Genomic DNA, 15,634 nt, shown 5'->3' with positions numbered 1-15,634 from the left:
CAATATTCAAGTGTGATATGCTGATGTTTTTTTTAGAGTTCTGGTTGAAATACTTGTTGTTGTTTGTTGATATACTAGTGTTGTTTTATAATCCGCGGAGTTCTAGGTTCCTAGGTAACCAGAACATATTTTTAAGAATTTTCGAATATCATCTAGTAAAATTTCTAACTTTCCAATATTCTATTTTTTATTTATTTTATTTTATTTTATTTATTTGGGTTAGCAAACGATTACACTCATAAAACTTAATCTAGGTTGACAACATAATGTTATTTCTAAAAGTGCAACCAACAACGCTATCCACAGATTACTAAATAGAATTACCTACGTGTGTTGTTGAACAGTCAATATTAAAGAACTGTAACTAAAAATTTTAAAAAAATGCAGAAGTGTTTGTGTTGCGTAACATATACAAGCAAGTACTTACAAAATAACGTATTGAGAAAAAAAAATTAAGTTAATGATTCCATTAATCCTTTTTTGAATCTGTACTGTGAAAGGAAAAATATGTCTAAATTGCTGCAATGATTATTATATATATAAACAAGCCGTCTTAGAGGCGCACGTACCCCTGCTTTTGTTCTACAAGGATCTAAGTGGAACAAGCGAGGCGCACGCGCGGCTCTCACATTGGCGGATCGTGGCACCGTATATCTAATTTGGTTACAAAGACTTGAAGAGTCAAATTTATTGTTACATATTCTGTACAAGATCATCGAACTGAGATATAATCGCCTGGAGTCTAGGCTCAGTAAATTGTAATGTTGCAACAGTGCATCATAAGATAAGTGAGAACGGGTACATCTATAGTGCGCAGAACGAAGAAATTTACACTGAATCTTTTCTAAACTTTCTATATATTTATCATAAAAAGGATTCCATATAGGCGTTGCATATTCAAGCTGTGATCGAACTAGTGATCTATACAAAGTCAAATAAGTAGACATTCGTTTAAAATTACGAGCCGCTCTCATGACGAAACCATACATTTTATAAGCTTTGTTAGCTACAGTAGTGACATGGACGTCGAAATGCAATTTTGAATCAAGAAATACACCTAGGTCTTTAACTGAACTTACTTTTTTCAAAGTTGTATTATTTAAGACATATTTAAAATTAAAGACATTTCTATTTTTGGTAAAAGTAATAGCGTGACATTTAGGAAGACTTAGATGTAATTTGTTCTGTGTACAGTAAAAAGATAACCTATGTAGATCTTCCTGTAATAGCTCACAGTCTTTTGTGCTTGAACATGCTCGGAATACCTTAAGATCATCGGCATATAGCAATATTTCTGAATATTTAAAGCAGCTGTTAATGTCGTTGATAAAAATAATAAAAAGCAGTGGTCCTAATATGGAGCCTTGTGGGACTCCTGAGGTTGCCACAATAGGCTTAGACTCATAGCCGTTTATCACGACTGTCTGCAATCTGTTCGAGATATAAGAAGAGAACCAGCGCAGTAAGTTACCGCGAATCCCGTTGTATGCTATTTTAGACATCAACAATTTATGATCCACTTTGTCGAAGGCCTTCTGAAAGTCTGTGTAGACTCCATCAACTTGTGTACGACGATCCATATTTTTAAATAAGAAATCGGTTAGAATCAACAAGTTAATAGTAGTAGACCGCCGTTTCACAAAACCGTGCTGTTCTGGTATGATGACGTTATGTATCAATGGGTATATTACTTCATGTACAAGACTTTCAAAGACCTTCGCCAAAGTGGAGAGTATTGAAATTGGACGGTAATTCTCAACGTTACGTTTATCACCGCTCTTGTAAATAGGTACGATGAAAGCCCTCTTCCAAACATCGGGAAATACTCCAGATTTCAGACATTTGTTATAAATTATATGGAGAGGTAAACAAAGACTACGTGCTGTAGACTTAAAAAATATAGGCGGTAGACTATCAGGACCAGCACCCTTCGAAATGTCGAGAGCTAATAAGGTTTCACGTATTTTCTCAATTGATATTTCTATATCAGATATACAGTTGCAGTTAACATTATATTCTTTAGGAGGCTGCCATTCACTGTCATTAAACGATGAAGGTTCGTAAACTGAATGGAAAAAATCGGCAAATATATCACAAATTTGAGCGGGATCATCAGAGCAAGTGGTTTTGTAAGACATAGTAGATGGAATAGATGATGTTTTTTTATTACGATTTTTTATATATCTCCAGAAGTAGTTCGGGTTATCTTTTATATTATTTTCTACATAGGAAATGTATTGAGCGAAACATTTTTTGCTCTCCGATTTAAATCTATTACGGTATAGGGAGAATAATTCATAATCACTAGTATTTCCGTACGACTTCCACTTAAACCAAGCCTTTTCTTTATTTTTAAATAATTTTATAAGTGAAGGTGTGAACCAAGGTGGATGTCGTACGGATTTATCTCTGATCTTCGGCGTATATTTTCTAATAATTTTGTATAATGTCTCGTAAAAAGCATTTACAGCTTGGTCCGGTTTTAAGTCACCTAAAAGATTATACCAATCAATTTGATTCAAATCACTATTAATACAGTCATAGTCAGCTTTTTTAAAACAGTATTTGGAAAGTGTTTTCCGTGACATGTAGGAAATATTTTGTTCCAGTGTTATAGATACACAAAATACCGGGTGGTGAGGCACAGGGCTCAGCAAAGCATCGCACTGTGCTAATAAACAATCATCATTGGATATCATTAAATCAAGCGTACGACCTATTTCATTTTTTAATGAGTTGTATTGTTGCGTATTCGTAAGTGACATAAAATTTAAAAGTTCAACGCTGTTTACACATGAGCTATCTAGCTTTGGTATAATTTTATTAGAGTTATCTGACAACCAATATAACTTCGGTAAGTTGTAGTCACCAAATAAATATACTTTGTCGGTAAGAGAATCATTACATAAAGTTTGCAGAGTCTCGAAATGATCGCAGTACAAGTTGTAGCACGAGTTAGGAGGTATGTACGTTGCACTAAATAAATGTCGATTAGGTTGTGTGGCAGACGGCAGAGCGACCACAAGGTGCTCAAGGACCGCGGTGGCGCGGGGAGGCGATGTGAGTGTAACGAGTGTCGGCCGCAGTTCGCGGCGTACGGCGATCAGCACCCCACCGCCGTCCCGCTTGCCCGCGGCCACTAAGTCGCGGTCGCATCGAAACACTAAGTACCTATCATCGATAAACTCGTCGTCCGTTACACCAGACTGCAGCCAGGTTTCAACTAAGATGATCACGTCATAGGAGTATGCCAAAATACTCATGTGCAATGTGTGTAATTTTGTCTTAAATCCACCACAGTTTTGATAATATATAGATAGTTTGCTATACATTATCAAATGGAAAATAATAAATAGGTATTGGCAAAAATAATATTATTGTTCTCACACTATAGGCGTTCCCGAGTACAGAGTAGTTATTTATTTTATTACTATGCCACTTATAAATATTTATTATGCAAATAATTAGCAATGTTAATAGTACATGGTTCGTTGATGAGCAATATGCAGTTCTTGTCACAATTTGGAGATAGATATTCATGTTTCTAATCAGATGGTGATATAAAGTTACTTTTCTGTAACACAATTTAGTTTTTACAAAAATAAGTACATATGAGCCACTTGTAAATATAAGAAAATAGGTTACATTTTTAGCCAGGAACGTGTTATCATATTTGCAGTACCTACGTAAAATGGATTGACGAAAAATAATAAAAAAAATATTTCTTTCATTGTTCGTTAGATTTCTGGTTAGAAGTAATTTTGATAATATCATTCGCTGAGCGAATGGCAACGACATGTGATGACTCAGACTTGCGCGCAAGCACAGTAGCATGCCTAATCCATACAAACTTAAAATTATGTTTCTTTGCTGCCTCGCGACATTGGCGAAATAATATTTTGTTATTTAGCGTTAGATGTTCATTCATGTAAATATTGAGACATGTGCCAGACAGTCCAAGCTGTTCAGATTTGAGACCTTTTGACAAGCGGTACGCACTTAGCACATTGTCACGAAGCATGCGAGAGGAAAACTTAACAATTATGTTTTTTGGGCGGCTACTTACTTGTGCGTGAGGCACACGATGTATAGATAGTATATCAATCTTAGAAATAGGGTGCTTAATGTGGGATCCTATAGATTCTATCAAGGTAAGCAGATTTTCGTTACGCCTTTCTGGGAGATTTGAGATCTCAATATTGTTATTTCTTGCTTGCTGTTCGAGGGAATCTATTTTATTTTCTAATGACCGATAGTAGTCCGTGTCAACCGGTGATTTCTTCAAGGTAGCCTCCATATTGTGGACCTTACTCTCAATAGATTCACTCTGCTGAGCTTGGAATTGAACACTCTCCCGTAAATTGGTTAAGTCCTGTGTCATTCTATTACATTTAGTGTCCAAGTTTGCTACGTGTTGTTTTAAGGTGCTATTTTCAACACGCAAAGTATCTATTTCCGTTTTAATTTCAGATGTGACTAGCGACAAATTTTCCAAGTCCTTTTTTATAACATTATTGATGTTCTCATTAATTTGCGTTAGTGAATTTACGAAATCCGCACGGAGATCCGACATAGCTTTTTTAAATTCCATCGAAAATGAAGTAATATCACACGCACAATCAGGTTGTTTACGCTTCCTCATCGTGACCATATCTGAGCTCGTTAGGTCGGGATTTGAATAAGTCTTCGTAGGCGACCGCTGCATTTTGTCCTTATCCGCCGGCGCAACTGCTCAAGTGGAAACGGGACGGCCTAATGCGATGCCACAGTCAAAGCGCAACCGATAATTGCACTAGTTATTACACTGAGTTGGGGTAAACAAGTTAGCCGTAAATTATTCTCTTTACACAACACAGTTATTTACTCTGTCGCACACGAAACAAGGTTCAAAATACAATGAGTATGAATAAAGGATATTTAGATTTAGCAACACACGTATGTCTCCGGTCGGAACAGACGAAGGAATGGGTGAAGAAGAAGTGGGGAAGAAATTCAGGTGTGATATGCTGATATTTTTTAAAGAGTTCTGGTTGAAATACTTATTGTTCTTTGTTAATATACTAGTGTTGTTTTATAATCCGCGGAGTTCTAGGTTCCTGGGTAACCAGAACATATTTTTAAGAATTTTCGAATATCATCTAGTAAAATTTCTAACTTTCCAATATTGAAGTGTGATATGCAGATATTTTTTAAAGAGTTCTGGTTGAAATTCTTGTTGATAATTATTGATATACTAGTGTTGTTTTATAATCCGCGGAGTTCTAGGTTCCTGGGTAACCAGAACATTTTTTTAAGATTTTTCGAATATCATCTAGTAAAATTTCTAACTTTCCAATATTCAAGTGTGATATGCTGATGTTTTTTTTAGAGTTCTGGTTGAAATACTTATTGTTGTTTGTTGATATACTAGTGTTGTTTTATAATCCGGGGAGTTCTAGGTTCCTGGGTAACCACAACATTTTTTTAAGATTTTTCGAATATCATCTAGTAAAATTTCTAACTTTCCAATATTCAAGTGTGATATGCTGATGTTTTTTTTAGAGTTCTGGTTGAAATACTTATTGTTGTTTGTTGATATACTAGTGTTGTTTTATAATCCGCGGAGTTCTAGGTTCCTGGGTAACCAGAACATATTTTTAAGAATTTTCGAATATCATCTAGTTAAATTTCTAACTTTCCAATATTCAAGTGTGATATGCTGATGTTTTTTTTAGAGTTCTGGTTGAAATACTTGTTGTTCTTTGTTGATATACTAGTGTTGTTTTATAATCCGCGGAGTTCTAGGTTCCTGGGTAACCAGAACATATTTTTAAGAATTTTCGAATATCATCTAGTTAAATTTCTAACTTTCCAATATTCAAGTGTGATATGCTGATGTTTTTTTTAGAGTTCTGGTTGAAATACTTGTTGTTCTTTGTTGATATACTAGTGTTGTTTTATAATCCGGGGAGTTCTAGGTTCCTGGGTAACCACAACATTTTTTTAAGATTTTTCGAATATCATCTAGTAAAATTTCTAACTTTCCAATATTCAAGTGTGATATGCTGATGTTTTTTTTAGAGTTCTGGTTGAAATACTTGTTGTTATTTGTTGATATACTAGTGTTGTTTTATAATCCGCGGAGTTCTAGGTTCCTGGGTAACCAGAACATATTTTTAAGAATTTTCGAATATCATCTAGTTAAATTTCTAACTTTCCAATATTCAAGTGTGATATGCTGATGTTTTTTTTAGAGTTCTGGTTGAAATACTTGTTGTTCTTTGTTGATATACTAGTGTTGTTTTATAATCCGCGGAGTTCGAGGTTCCTGGGTAACCAGAACATATTTTTAAGAATTTTTGAATATCATCTAAAAAAATAGTAGTAAAATTTCTAACTTTCCAATATTCAAGTGTGATATGCTGATGTTTTTTTTAGAGTTCTGGTTGAAATACTTGTTGTTATTTGTTGATATACTAGTGTTGTTTTATAATCCGCGGAGTTCTAGGTTCCTGGATAACCACAACATTTTTTTAAGATTTTTCGAATATCATCTAGTAAAATTTCTAACTTTCCAATATTCAAGTGTGATATGCTGATATTTTTTAAAGAGTTCTGGTTGAAATTCTTATTGATAATTATTGATATACTAGTGTTGTTTTATAATCCGCGGAGTTCTAGGTTCCTGGGTAAGCAGAACATTTTTTTAAGATTTTTCGAATATCATCTAGTAAAATTTCTAACTTTCCAATATTCAAGTGTGATATGCCGATATTTTTTAAAGAATTCTGGTTGAAATTCTTATTGATAATTAATGATATACTAGTGTTGTTTTATAATCCGCGGAGTTCTAGGTTCCTGGGTAACCAGAACATATTTTTAATAATTTTCGAATATCATCTAGTAAAATTTCTAACTTTCCAATATTCAAGTGTGATATGCTGATATTTTTTAAGAGTTCTGATTGAAATACTTGTTGTTATTTATTGATATACTAGTGTTGTTTTATAATCCGCGGAGTTCTAGGTTCCTGGGTAACCAGAACATATTTTTAAGAATTTTTGAATATCATCTAAAAAAATAGTAGTAAAATTTCTAACATTCCAATATTCAAGTGTGATATGCTGATGTTTTTTTTAGAGTTCTGGTTGAAATACTTGTTGTTGTTTGTTGATATACTAGTGTTGTTTTATAATCCGCGGAGTTCTAGGTTCCTGGGTAACCAGAACATATTTTTAAGAATTTTCGAATATCATCTAGTTTAATTTCTAACTTTCCAATATTCAAGTGTGATATGCTGATATTTTTTAAAGAGTTCTGGTTGAAATTCTTATTCTTATTTATTGATATATTAGTGTTGTTTTATAATCCGCGGAGTTCTAGGTTCTTGGGTAACCAGAACATTTTTTTAAGATTTTTCGAATATCATCTAGTAAAATTTCTAATTTTCTAATATTCAAGTGTGATATACTAACTACTATTTTTTCTGGGAATAGAGCTCGGAGAAAAATGCTGATTGTGTTTTTCAATATTTTACTACTCTTGAAATGACGTTTATCGTCGATCCAAAACATTTTGATATATTTGTGTTATTTCGGCATTTCTCCAAATAACCTTCTTATTTACTATGCTGCTATTTTGTTACATGGCGTTTTTCTTTTTTGGTGATATATTTATTTATTCATTTAATTTCATTTTTGAAACTATTTTTTATATGATTACTATCAATATAGTAAGCATTGAGCAAAATATTATTTTTTTTTATAGTAGCATGTCGTCGATATATATATAAACTTTGATATTTTTTTTTTTACTTTAATAATGCAGAACTATTTATAATATGTATGAGGAACTATTTATATATCCCGTGTTTATCGATTTTGATTATTTAATATTAGTTTTTTAGAAAATGATATGCTACCGGAACTTAGCATATCATTTTTTCAAAAATTTTTTTTTATTGATAAACGCCAGAACTATTCTTGAAATGTGTCAGGAACTATAGAACTCATGTGGATGCATATAGAACTCCAATGAAACTTTGATATTCTATAACTTGGTATGCCAAGTTCACCAACATATTTTTTGACAGGTTACTTTCAACTACCGAGTCTGTAAAATAACTGAGGTGTCAAGGCTTCCTCCCTAAAATAAGACCTCTCTATATTTTTTTTTCATGTAAGTTAATTGTGTTTCACATCGATATATATATATATATATGTTATAATCAGCACTCGGATCACAATCATAACCTGTTTTGATATACCTTTTGACTATGTACATTATGTACTTTTATATATTATTAGAAAGAAAAAAAAACATTGTAAGAAATAATAATGGTAAGCCGATCTGGCATGATAGGGACCAACACTGTTAAAATGAGTTTCTTTCGGCATTTCTTCTCAGCAGTGGTCGTTCCGAAATGCCAGTAGTTTGTAGCTTGTGAGAAATAACTACGAGTATAAATATAAAGATTGACGAGAAAAAGTGCCTGTGAAGGTCTAATTTCTGAATAAATGATTTGAATTTGAATTTTGACAGTTCATAAATAAAGTCGAATCTTCCTAACCTAATCTTTGACATGTCACAACCGTACATGAGAAAAACTTCGAAGATTTCGTCGACTGGGACCGCTATTTAAATATTATTAATAAAATATTTTAATGAATGGATTTGGCAACTGGGATCACAGTCCCAGTTTGTAGCGGTTTCAGTTGACGGAATCCTCGGATACATCTGTACTCTGATATTTTGCACAGTCAGCTGATTCACTCTCCAGCTGGTGCACGACCTCGCATGCACCCTCTAATATAGTATGCAACAGCTAATTACATTCTTAATGACGAATATTCTCACAACAATCCTCCATTCATAGATGGCAATACGTTATTTGATTTAATGATAGCGACGCTTCGCAATGTCAAGTCCCTCGAGAAATTCCCTATCGAACAGAGAAAACGGTCACTAAACGCCCTGGGTTGTTAAAGACACTTAAAATTTTTATCTCAAAATATAGAATCACCAACTTTTTTCTATTTTGCAAAATATTAAATTCTTATAGTGTGGGAAATGACAGAGATGGAAAGCTATTTTAATATAGTATATATAGTATGAAAAATTAGAACCAACCAAATCAAACAAAATTATAGGACGGTTATGCCTATAGCTTCGGCCGAAGGTTGTCATTACTCTTAGCATAATGTCGACCATTGGAAATAGTCGGGAGTTACTTGACTTACCGATAAAAATAGATTATTTTACTGAACATACCTGTAACAAAAACATTTAAATTATTAAAGTTGATAAGAATGTACAAATCAATATACAAATTATTTTATGTTAATCCGTTATGAACCTATGGCCTTTGAGTTTAGCAACTCATGACCCTGACAAGTCCGCAAGGGATAAAGAAGTTATACTGTATTTAACCGTTAGAAAAATCTCGCAATACAAAATTAAAGATGAATTAATATTGCGTAATACGGCTGTTCGCGATAATAACAATTGATGAATGAAATCTGTAGAGTTGCCACGTCCACGTCTCCGATAACGTTATTTATCTTAAGTTTTGGTATAAGAATAGAATAATCAATGAGAAAATTTATTATTTGGAAATCGGAATATTTATTTTTACAAATCCTTGTGAAATCCTTGAAATCCTTTCGGTTTTCAATTAATCCTATCTTTAACAGTTCTGTTCTTTGTTTATAGAATGCTGTCAACTATTATTTTAATTTCGCCATTTTTTGGGTGGGATCTGCTAGCTTCCAGACGAAAATGGCGTCTCAACAGCTTTTCATAAGTTTTAAATTTACTAGCAAAATATGTTTTCGAGTTTACTCATTTTGATATCACTCGGATCGATAATCATTTGATATCACACGGTCTGATTAGACCATTGTGGTATCTTGAACCGGTTCTCCAATTTTTTAAAACGTTAGTATAGTGTTTTGTCTCCAAAACAAAACAGGGTTATTAAATACCAGTGATAATCATCCTTGTTGTATCAAAATTGATTTGCATATTTATGTCCATCATATGGAACTATTATTTTAGAAGACTAACTGTACATATCATGTCAAAACAGATAAATATATCCATTCTAACACCCTGTACATATTGCGTAATATCATGAGCAAGAATAATAATAATGAATGATGAATGAAAGTCAGCAGAGTTGGTACATGCGATAACGCTATCCGATTAAGTTTCCGTAAGGTGACATCGGCGACCCCAAGGTGACCCGCACTTGAATATTCAAAAGTTCATCGAACTTTGTACATTATTTTTACAACGAGAAAATTGTGCGTTTCTCACGATATCTATACTTATTTACATTGTTGCTGTTAAATTCAATGATAACAATAAAAAAGACATCACATATTTAAACATTATAATATGTCGCATTTAATACATAGCATTACACTAATTGCAGTTTTAATTAACAAATTAAAGTCGAGATAACATTCACAACCATATATCACTGCACTCATTGAAAGCTAAAAACATTAGCTGAAACTCGTAAACCAACGGCAGACACAAATTAAACTTAACACTATGACAGACAGTGCAAAGAAAACAAAGGCACGAAACCCGAGACGGCCATGAAAAACACTTGGTTTAAAAGGAGAAAATAATATAGAAATGCAACTAAAAAGATGAATTTACCCCGGCGAGGGTGGGCAATACAGAGGGCAACTAATTGCGAAAAACTAGATTAACGCTCACTCTGTGGAGATAGTAAACGAGGATGGTCACTGGCAGGCTGTTCCCGTTGTGCCCTAAGCTCCGTCCCCAATATGTGGAACAATGGCAGATGCGACGTGAATTTTGATATCGTGATATTGATATCATGTTTTGAGCCATGAATAATAATAAAGATGTTTCATCAACATACATATATATTAATCTTTAGTTCCTATAACCTACCTACCTACCAACCTGCTAAGTCATAGTTCACGGCAGTATATCAATATATTCCATTTCGTTAGTCCTTCCATTGATTTTTTCTGTGACGTAACATAATCCATATATGAGATAGTTTTTAATGTTTTGGAAATAAACTTTGTCGGAAATAATAACATAGTTATACTCTTTGATTGTCCGTATCTCTCGCCTTTTATTCTTAGTTTATATAAATTTGGTAATGTTTGTCAACACTGTGTTAACGTAATTATACTATGTATAACTTAGGTAAGATTCGTCACTGTTTTTGTCTAGTATTTAAAATTTGTTTTTGTTGAGTGTAAATATCCTGTATAATGACTGTTATGTGCCAAAATAAATGAAAAAAAAACATTTAATTTATTAATTAGGGAAATTTAACATTTATATATTATTCATTTTACAGACAACCATAACATAACATCAAAAAGTTGTGATAGTCTAGTGTAGAAAAATTCTACTAACATTGTAGTACTGGTGTATAAGACAACGTTACTAGAATTTTCATACACTAGACTATCACAACTTTTTCGCTAGTGCGGGAAAGCCTGGGTTGCAACGGGAATAGACGCCACTGTTTACCACCCGACTCCATTGCTTTTACAACACCACTAATAGACTTATTTTATTAGCGAGATGCGGCACTGTATTCTCGACTATGCTAATCATCGTAAAAATGAAAATTACACTTTCATTTTGACAACCTGGACTAGAAATTTTCTAGATCTATCTTTATCTATTACTCTCAGTTTTGTTAAAATAACATTGTGGATTTCTATATTAATTAATGATATTTATGTTTCAAACCTTTCTTGAAATCTAGCCTAATAACAATACTATTCTTGGCTTTATATTTCAGGATTTGAAATGTTGGGAATTCATTTTACCGAGTTCGACATTTGGCTGTCGTTCGGAAGGATATTTTTTCGAACAAAATATTGCAATACAAAAAAATATAACAACACAGTAGACTATATCGTGTTGTAATCTGAGCGAGAACCCGAGAGAGCAATTATAATCATCGTAAAAATGAATAGCCGGAGCCACTCCGCACAATCTCTCCGATTTCAATTAACGTTGTAAAACATATTATTACATTAATTGTACATTAGAAACGTTATTATGTGTAGATTATGTGGATAAGATTGTTGTGTATGAATATTTAAGTAATAACATACAATACACACAAACAACAATACATACAAAGACACCCGATTGATGCAGATGAGACTAATCTAGATTAGTAAACATTCTAATGCGACGTAATCTTCTTCGTATTCATTGTAGAGGACAATGATCAATAAGAATTTTATTAACATAACAGGTTTTCTATTGCATTCAAAATCGCATTCTAATTTGTGTTACCTTAACTTGATTACAACGTAGAAAAGCGAGGAGTATTTTCAAATTATTTTAATACGTTATTAATAATAAGGGTAATTAATAATAAGGGTAATTGACATGAATCACAATTTTAGGTAATTTTTAGAACGTATTTGGATTAAACATTCGATTCTTTTCTATCGTGTTAACCACTCCACGATTTTTCTTTCTTATCGAGTGTGTTGATGCTAACATTAATCTTATTCAAGTTGCCTAAAGTCTGACATTACCACGAATACCTAATACCATCTTGTCGCATACACACTAGAGAACTAATAGTCAATAGTTATAGTTAAGTCACCAAGCGTACAAGCACTTACCTATAAGACAATTTTATGAAAACTAATGTACATGGATCAGATGGTATACAAACTCATGTTCCACGAGTAGGATTCGAACGCTGAAACTTTCAATCACATGCAGACTTTATCACCTAACCTTAGCCACTGCTTCAATAAAAGACTAGTATATATAGAACGGCCGGCGCTGTCATCCTTACAGATCAGAATATCGTGTTACCAACCGCAGAGTGCACGTAACGGATCACAGACAGTGGAAATATTATTGCACTTCTACATTAAATAAATTTAGTTAAGTCATTGTGTGTACTATTACTTAGTCTGTGTTTATGTTAAACGCTTCTAGAAAATTACCACATAGGAATCGTCTTTCTGTATTGAATATACAGCAGCCACGTAATAGTGGACTAATCACACAATGAGTGGTGTTAATTATCTGGTGTAGCAAATACATAGGATGCGGTGGCGGTGACCACTTCTCATCAAGTGGGCCGCTTGCCTGTTTGCTGCTACTGCCAGTTTAACAAGATTACCGCGACGCGCCCACGCAAATCGTAACACACTGCCCGATTTGTCGGGCGGTAGCTAGGTACTTGAGGGATTTCCCTTAAGTGCCCGCCATAATAGTATAAGACGAACGCTTAAGAATTGAGCCGAGTGGCGCCTTGATTGCTATATAACAATTACGAATTCGAATGTATGGACATTTGTTTGATTTATCAATCCCGCTAATAGTAGCACAGAATTCGATTTTCAGCGCGTACTCCGAATCTGGAAAGGAAATGGGACCATTCTATATTCTTCCGCTCATATGTCGTACAAGACGACTAAGATATAAAACCTTCACAGCTGTTAAGAAATAATATCATTCCCAAAGAGGGTTGATGTCAGGCAAACGGTCGGTAGCAGAATAACTGGCGAAGCTTCAAAATTAAAACGATTTTTTAAATTGGCTTTTACACTAAGGCGAGATATTTTGTTACAACTTACCGATTTTCCCATGAAAAAATTAATCGAAGATGATAAAAAAGATTCGTATCATCAACATCTTTATGTTTAGATGTCTAATTCAAGCTTGATAAACAAACTGCTGCAAATTCGAATCTTAATTTGTTAATTACACTTTTCCGCAAAAAGTTAAAGGTCTGTGTCCATCAATTACTTCTCGAGAAAAGGGCAAGGTTTTCCTGTCATTCAGGCATTGGAAAAAACACAATTAAATGAATAGTTTTACAAGGTTTTCAACATTGAATGTGGATATGATTTAAGTGATTGGTTTTTGCAATGTGCCGATCATTAAATTTTCGAAACGGAAAGGAAAAATTCTCGAAAATTCCTTGAATATCTCTTGATAAGGTTCCAATAAAAATTTGTTCAGGCAATCTCCGGGACTTATTAACGGATTATTTCCGATAAAACACAATTTTTCGGCCATACTACATCATTAATTAGTACTTAATATATTAGAAAGATAGCAAGACAAAATGGTCGCGAAAGGCATGATAAAATATTACGCTGAAACTACGCATTGCAAAAAGACACAAAAGAATATCTATAGCAAAAAAAGTTACCTTTTTTTGCTATAGATATTCGCTTTTTTTGCTATAGATATATAGATTATATAATAGCGTATTTTATTTAAAGAACTATATAGATACAAAAACACGTGTAGTAAATGCAAACAGCATTTTGTGCTTTTCAATATATACAAAAGGTCTTTAGGTCAGACGATATACAGCCCATACCTACGACCAATAACGCCCAACACAATCCAATTACTTCATGTAACTGAGTTTAAAAGGGAATCCAACCACGCTGCGGCACTAATCCATAGTGTACTGCAATTTAAGGCGCTATTACACTATTTGATGTGGATCCGGTGAGTCAACTCGGTTAACCCTTTACAGCTATTTTCTCATTGTGTTTTAAATAAACCAGCAAGGTTAGTAAATAAGCATTAAATGAGGAATTTGTTGAAAAGCGTCACAATTAATTTTTAGTAAGGTCAGAACTCATTGGACTTTCGTTGATTATAAAATTATGTTATTTGTTAAGTAAAAAAAAAAGCAACAATTTATTTACGGATCGACACAATAGAACTATGACTGTTTTACGAAGAAAGCCGAGAAGCAAATCACAGATTTTCCGATGAAAAAAAATTTCAAACACGATCCTGTACTCGGCACAATAACACCCACCAACTTAGAAATTAATTAGAGCAAGATAAATTATATTCCATCGAAATTGAATGAACACATTATTTCGGGGAGGGACGAAATAAAAGCTACAGGGATGTTTTGAAATGTTAATTCCTGGGGATGGAACGCTAATTTGTACCTTCATGAAAGAAAATGACATTTATTTTAATGCGATGAATGTTCTACGTTTTTTAAAGTTAGTAGCTAATATGGAAGAAAGCACGAAAATTTGATCAAGTTAAATGAAGGGTTAAATTTCGACTAAATTAGAAAGTCACGTTGAAATTATGGAAAATGAATTAGGCTGATATGTTGTATTTTCTGTAATTAAAATAACGATAAAAATGATTGTCTGAACCAATTTTATCAGTGTTAAGTACCTGGCAGTAACGAGGACATGAACAACTGAGTGTTTTCTCAATACACAAAAACAGTGTCATTTGTCCAAAATGAACCTTAACAATATGACAATAAACAACAGTCTAACGAAGCGATACGTTGGTCACAAGTGCACTATGTCATAAAATTACTTAATCGTCTCCTTGAAACACATTATTATCATATGGTTATGGGCGTGACACAAATTTCTCGTGTGACATAGGAAACTATATATTTTTAGTTCAACTTAACGGTGAACTGGGTCGACTGATGTTTCAACCATTAAATATTCAACGGCTACAGAAAAAGTTGAATTGAAACATACAGATGTCAAAGAATAAATGGAACAAATTAATTTGCCGTAGATTAAAGACAATCAATTAGCTAGCATAAAGAATGGCGTCAACGGGCCGCGATCCGATTCCCGCGAAATTTTCAATACTATTGGGGTTA

General features: G+C 33.4%; 2 protein-coding genes across 6 annotated transcripts in view; both read right to left on the bottom strand.

Annotated features, from left to right (window-relative positions):
• Positions 1-15,634, bottom strand: part of mnb (minibrain) — a 152,838-nt gene that overhangs the window by 100,738 nt on the left and 36,466 nt on the right. The gene's annotated exons all lie outside the window — the stretch shown is intronic.
• On the bottom strand, positions 197-4,961 carry LOC128674402 (uncharacterized). Its single transcript, XM_064436284.1, has one exon. It carries the CDS (start codon positions 4,703-4,705, stop codon positions 3,728-3,730), a length of 978 nt encoding a protein of 325 aa, XP_064292354.1. The 5' UTR covers positions 4,706-4,961; the 3' UTR covers positions 197-3,727.

Source organism: Plodia interpunctella, chromosome 12 (genome assembly GCF_027563975.2).
Source record: "Plodia interpunctella isolate USDA-ARS_2022_Savannah chromosome 12, ilPloInte3.2, whole genome shotgun sequence".
NCBI classification, from domain to species: Eukaryota; Metazoa; Arthropoda; class Insecta; order Lepidoptera; family Pyralidae; genus Plodia; species Plodia interpunctella.
This window is presented reverse-complemented; position numbering and strand designations above follow the sequence as displayed.

Bases quoted from the DNA above. Each gene is read 5' to 3' on its own strand.
- LOC128674402 (XM_064436284.1), bottom strand. From the start codon at position 4,705: ATGCAGCGGTCGCCTACGAAGACTTATTCAAATCCCGACCTAACGAGC.